This window comes from Macaca mulatta, chromosome 2 (genome assembly GCF_049350105.2).
Source record: "Macaca mulatta isolate MMU2019108-1 chromosome 2, T2T-MMU8v2.0, whole genome shotgun sequence".
Lineage (NCBI taxonomy): Eukaryota > Metazoa > Chordata > Mammalia > Primates > Cercopithecidae > Macaca > Macaca mulatta.
The window spans coordinates 98711604-98718117 of record NC_133407.1 but is presented as its reverse complement, the minus strand read 5'-3'; the positions used below and the strand labels follow the sequence as shown (position 1 = coordinate 98718117).

General features: G+C 38.9%; 1 protein-coding gene across 1 annotated transcript; it reads left to right on the top strand.

The window, feature by feature from the left end:
• The first annotated feature begins 216 nt into the window (after nt 1-216).
• CRYGS (crystallin gamma S) lies at nt 217-6001 on the top strand. The gene is made up of 3 exons (XM_028843921.2): nt 217-355; nt 5003-5245; nt 5632-6001. Exons 1-3 carry the CDS (start codon nt 335-337, stop codon nt 5902-5904), a joined length of 537 nt encoding a protein of 178 aa, XP_028699754.1. The 5' UTR covers nt 217-334; the 3' UTR covers nt 5905-6001.
• The last annotated feature ends 513 nt before the right edge of the window (nt 6002-6514 follow it).

Genomic DNA, 6514 nt, shown 5'->3' with positions numbered 1-6514 from the left:
ATTAAAAAAAAAAGCAAAAAGGGACTCTTTTGTTTTTAATTTTTACAACTTTGTCTGGGTTTTGGTTTCTTGACTCAGCAAAGTCTATAATGCAGCAGGGCTTGGTAAGCATTAAAGGCGGTACTGAAGCTTTCCTTTATTTTATAATCCCAGTTGTTTTTTCTAGAAACCATCAATAGCGTCTAAATGACTGACTCAATTTTTGGATCCTGTTCTCATGACTAAGCAAATGTTTGACTGAAACCAGCCCATATAAATGTCACTGTGCCTCTAACTCTCTGTAGCCATTCCTGAATTTCTTTCAGCACTGGGCAAACCAGTCTGTGCACCAAAAATGTCTAAAACTGGAACCAAGGTAAGTAGTCATATTGATTTTTAGCCTACCCACTTTTCACCTAATGATACATTAAACACACAGAAAAGCTTTTGCTTTTTTGCCTAGAGGTGAGTATGATAGTGGTTAGAGAACTGGGATTGAGAGAGAAGATTAAGAAATGCTTATTATATTCTCTACTCTTAACAGAATTACCAAACATTATTAAGGGTTTATCTTTATGTACGGTGCTATGTTGAATACTAGACAGGTAAATAATTTATAAATATCACTATTATTTCTGCCTTCTAGCAACTAATATTCTATGCAACTGATATTCTCCATAGGAATAAGACATGCTAATGGGGATTATATGGAGAAGAAAACTTTTAATAATCAATTAAAATTTTGTTTTCTGAAATATAGCCTCAATCATTAGTGTTCTAAAAGGCCAAAGTGGATGGGCTAATCAGGTGAATAAACTCCTACATCTCTCCTTCATTCAAGCAATTATTTTTACTTGTTCCCCAAATAAAGTGCTCCCTTTTAGTCAGAAAATTGCCTCTAAAGTATTTGACTCACGATTGCTGGATTGGAAATTATTCTCTCAGGTAGGGCTTTGGGAATGAGGGAATATGCCTTCATCTTCTTTTTAGCTCTTCCACTGATGAGACAAAACCGCTGCATGATTTTTACCCCCAGCTATTCGAAAATTTTCAAACCCATTGAATCTTCAAAGAATGGGAAAGAAATGTTGAATGAATATTTGTTTATCTTTCACTTATATTCTCCAGTTGTTGACATTTTGCCATATTTGGTCTCTCCTATCTCCATCTCTTTCTCTTTACTAAATCATTTGAAAATTAGTAGCAAACTTTATTATACTTTTGCCTTGAGTATTTAGGCATGTATCTCCTAAAAACTAGGGCATTTCCCTGTATAAACACTGTATCATTAGCGTGTCCCCAAGATTTACCATAAATACAATAGCTAATATTGAGACCATATTCAAATCTCCCCTGATCGTCCCCAGAAACGTGCTTCATGGTGGCCTTTTCCCCAATACAGGATCAAAAACGTGTATTGCACTTGGTTGTCATGTCTCTTTATTCTCTTCAATTTTTTTAGCCTCTCTAAAAAAGTCCCCCTACCCTTTTGTTGTTGTTGAGACACTGACATTTTTCAGAACCTAGGTTAGATGTCTTTTAGGAAGTCTTGCAATCTAGATTTGTCTAATTGTTTCCTCATGTTTAGATTCAGAATAAATATCTTTGCCAAGAAAGCTACATAGGCAATGTTGTGTACTTCCTGTTGCATCATGTCAGAGGTACCTGTTAGCTTGTTCTGTAATTTAGTGTCTTTAGTGCTCTGAGGTTCTTGAAAATATACCATGCAAATCCACTAAAAAAGAATTTTAAGTCCTTAAAGGAGGGATATCCATGTGTCTTGAGGTAAAGCTGTTATACAGCCATCTTAGATGAAAACATCTGCTTTTAAAGATTTGCAGAGCAGTAATAGTGTACTCTTTTTTATTTATAGCTGAGTTGTTCATTTAGTTAAATAACTTTTGCTTGCTAGGGTAAAGGAGATAGTAAATTATTTCTTACTCTTTCTCATTGCTTCTTCCTTTCCCACTATCCTGCTAGCAGTTTAATCAGAGGAGTTATGGGCTTGGCAAAAGGAATAGATTTAACTAAGTATGTTTTCATTACCTCTGGGATACTCAAGACATTTTTCTCTCTGCTGTATTGGATTAGTAGGCCATTTTTCCACAAATAAACCTAATAATGATAGGAATTTTGTAACAATTTCTGAGAAAACTTTCTGCACATTTCTTAGCCTTCTCTACAAAATGTTTTGCCCAAGGGTCAAAACCTCTAAGCTGACAATAGCATGGATTTCATGGTTATTCTACAAATAGAAATTGAGCACAGCTCGGTGCAACATTCTCTGGCTCTGAGATATAGAAGGTCTCCCACTGAAAAGAGAGCTTAGTCTTGGAGCTCAGTAATGATTCCATAGCAACAGGGTGAGGGCTTTGTTTCAACTGTTGGATGGTTGGCTGGTCTCCTGGGAGGGTGGACATCAGGTGACCTTATCAGGTGTCATGTATATTTTTACTTAGCAGGTATTGATAATTAGTCAAGCAAATGTGCAGAAGGCAGTAAATGTGAGAAACTATGAAGTGAAATCAATAGTATTATTAACTTCATTTCCCGTAGGATATCTTTTGCAAAGGCTCTTCTTGGTGACTATTTGGTCAAAAACCAAAGGCAAATAGAACATATGAATTAAGGAGTTTAGAATCTATCCATTCTCAGATAAGTTATTTGACCTTCCTAAAGATCTCTCCACAGGTCACGAGGAAGGGCCCCTCAGGCTTAGGCCCAGCCTTGTTTCTTGTCCAAGAGAGTAAGTGCTGCCATGTTAAACGAAGCTAACTGTGCAGGCAGAAAGACAGCAAAGGAAAATAAAGTGAACAATAGATTACTCACCAGGAGTTTTGCACTGCAGCTCACCAGCTTGTCTGCAACTAACTTGTAACTAGGTAGTGACATTAGGCCAATCACTTAACTTCTTCATCTGTAAAAACTGTAGCAAAAGCTTATTGCCAATTGTGAGTCAGCTATTAAACTAAGTACTTTATCAACATCCCCTTGGACCCTCAGAACATACCATCTGCAAGAGACACTGTCATGCTGTTTTGCAAATGAAGAGCTGTAGAGTAAGGTTAATTGCCCTGTCCAAGGTCACATGGCAAGAAAGCAGTAGTACTGGGTTTTTTTTTTTTTTCTTCATCCATAAACTGAGGTGCCATGTATCTAAATCTATATACTGTGCTAAGATGGGAAGGGAACTGAACACATAAAGAAATTTGGGCAGGGGGTAAAGGAGATGAAGTAGATGATTTAGGGGTGGGAAGGAAAAACGACCCTTTTAGGGAACAGGAAAGAGAATAGTTGAAATAAATGGGAAGGGAAGGGAAAGATTAAGGTGGAGGGAAATAATTATTAGTATATTAGTATCTAGATAGAAAGAAATACCCAGGGTAGAGGAGAATGAGGTTTTATGCCTTTTTGTGAGTCATTCTTGGTTTCTTCCTCTCCTCATTCCCTCCATCTAATTAGTCACCAAATCCTGAAGTTCTTTACTGGTTTCTCATCATCATTCACATTGGAGTTGCATTTTGGTTGGCCGTCATCATATCTCACCTGGCCCACAGCAGCCATCTGTTTCTAGACACACACTACTAAGTCCAACTCACTCATAATCACCAAAGGGATTCCAGCGTGGTTCTTGTGTCATTTTTCTGGCTTTATTTTCTAGTACTTCACCACATGTTCAATATGTACTGGGTTTAATGAACTACTTATTGTCCCTATAATGGGCCATGTTCTTTCACTTCTTTATTCTTTTGAACATGTTTGTTCCTTTTCATTTGCCTCTGGAAAATACCTACTTATCCTTCAATCCTCAGCTCAAAGATCCTGTCAAGACAATACCTGGCTCTGCTCCTTTCATCTGAAATGACTCACATAATTTTCTCCCTTGAAGTCCATAAAGTAAATCAGCCACAAGGTGGCAGCATAATGCCAGGTAATTAACTGTTCAAAGCATGACACCTGTGATTTCAGTTTATAACCTAGCATTGATCTGAAATTCCATCTTAAAAAAAAAAAAGATGAAAATATTGTGGAATTATTGAATAAGAAGGGACAAGCTCTGTAGCCCATTTGTAGTTTTCATCATGGTTTTCAGGAACCGCTTGGTGAATCCTTGGGAGTTCCCAGGAACTCTGTCTCCTGTTTTAGCCAGAAAAGCTCTGAGAGTTGTTTTAAACCCTGGACTTCCAGTCTGCTGTAGTCTTCAAATAGGAAGCTGAAGCTCAGAGAGGTGGCTGGATGAAGATCGTAAGGCTAATCGTGGAGAGAGAGCTCTGTAGTCCAGACTTACTGTTTCTGGTTTCACAGGGCTGCATATTTTTCAGTGCCATCAGAGACTTACCCCAGGCATTGTGGTAGAAACTTGATAATTGGAGGCAAGGAGCATTCTTGCCTTATCATTTTGTTACTTTGCAACTACTCTGTTGGCAATAAACTAATAATAAAGAACATAATATGATATATTTTCATATATGAAATCTCTACATCCATCTAAAATAAGCTCTCTAAAGCTAAGGTTTATGTTTTATTTTTCTCTTTGTATCTTCCATATCACCTAGGAGTCATTCATCTTCATGAAACAATTATTGAAGTCAAGTGATGGGCATAGAGGATTGATAGCTCAAATAAGGCTTGGAAAAAGTGTACTTGCCTTGGAAAAAGTGTACTAGGATTCTGGTGGGAGGCGTAGACATATAAATGGATAATTTATAATATAATGTGGTAAGTACAGAGAGCTGTGGGAACATAAAGGAAGGAAGATGAACTTGAGTCTGAGACTGCTCGCTTCTCTTAGAGCCCTCTTCTGTTTTGCTTCATGTTCAGCTTTCAGGAAGTACTCATTTCTGTTGTTGACAACTGAAGTTGTCTGTCAGAAAGCAATGTTGTAAGGTGACATACAACTACATATTTTTCCTCAAAATTGAGGAGAAAGAAATTTCTAAAGTAGGCATTATATTCCTAATTTTTATCTGTGAATTAAGCCCCCCAACTCCTCAGCTCTTTCTCTGTTGGCACTCTACTTCAGATTACCTTCTATGAAGACAAAAATTTTCAAGGCCGTCGCTATGACTGTGACTGCGACTGTGCAGATTTCCACACATACCTAAGTCGCTGCAACTCCATTAAAGTGGAAGGAGGCACCTGGGCTGTTTACGAAAGGCCCAACTTTGCTGGGTACATGTACATCTTACCCCAGGGAGAGTACCCTGAATACCAGCGTTGGATGGGCCTCAATGACCGCCTCAGCTCCTGCAGAGCTGTTCATCTGGTGAGTCTGGGGACTGTGCAGTCCCTGTCTTTCCCATACCCTCTGTCTGCTTTCTCTTGCTTTTAGGTGAAAATTTTCTTGAGTCTTTTCTACCTCTAAATGAGTAGCTGCTTGTTGGCTGCTGGGGCTTGAATAACATCTTAGAGCAGTTCATCACAAGAATGACTACACTAATTTCCAGGGTGCTCTCTCTGCCTCTTGAGTGTTTTGAAGAATTAATTTTTTCTTACTGAAAGTTAGCTGTTTTAATCAGTACATGGTGAGATGGGAGTTCAGATCATCTAGCTTTCAAGGTGATAAGTTCTGAGCAATACTGTTCTCTAAGTTCTTGACCTGCTGGTGATTTCCGTAATGGTTTCTGTTCATTTTCTCCTGTGTCTTTTCAGCCTAGTGGAGGCCAGTATAAGATTCAGATCTTTGAGAAAGGGGATTTTAATGGTCAGATGTATGAAACCACTGAAGATTGCCCTTCCATCATGGAGCAATTTCATATGCGAGAGATCCACTCCTGTAAGGTGCTGGAGGGTGTCTGGATTTTCTATGAGCTACCCAACTACCGTGGCAGGCAGTACCTCCTGGACAAGAAGGAGTACCGGAAGCCCATCGATTGGGGTGCAGTTTCCCCAGCTGTCCAGTCTTTCCGCCGCATTGTGGAGTAATGACATGAATGGGGCCATATTCTTCCTGAGGCCCAAATGCTGGCTGGCCTTGTGGTCCAAATAGGCATCATCAATAAAACAGTTGGCATGCATCCCACTGCTGACTATAACGCCTCTCCTTAAATGCTTCTAGGGACCAGCAATATAATGCTCGCCATGGTGGGCAGTTACACTAAGCAACACATCCACCAGATCACCGATCTAGATCTTTGTGCCAAACAAAATGAGTCTCATTAAAAGGTTAGAAAGTCATACTGCCATGTGGTAGTTCCTTTTGTTTATGTTTTGCATTAATTCAACAGGCACAGTAATAATGGCTACCATTTATTGAGTGCCTACATTATTTCATTTTCTCTTTACAACCCTGAGAGAGGTAGTTTGTCTGTATTTTATAAATAAGGAAACTGAGAGAAATTTAAAATTTGCCCAAATTCACCAGTTGGTGAATGGAGGAGCCAGGATTCAGCCCGGGCTACTTCTGCTCCCAAAATCATTGTTCTTCTTTCTAACACATGCATTCAACATGTTGGCTGGAGATCTGTGCATGTAGTGTCTGTAGAAGCCCCTGAAAAATTTTAAAGGTAGAAAAGAGAGGGTCCACTGATGTTCC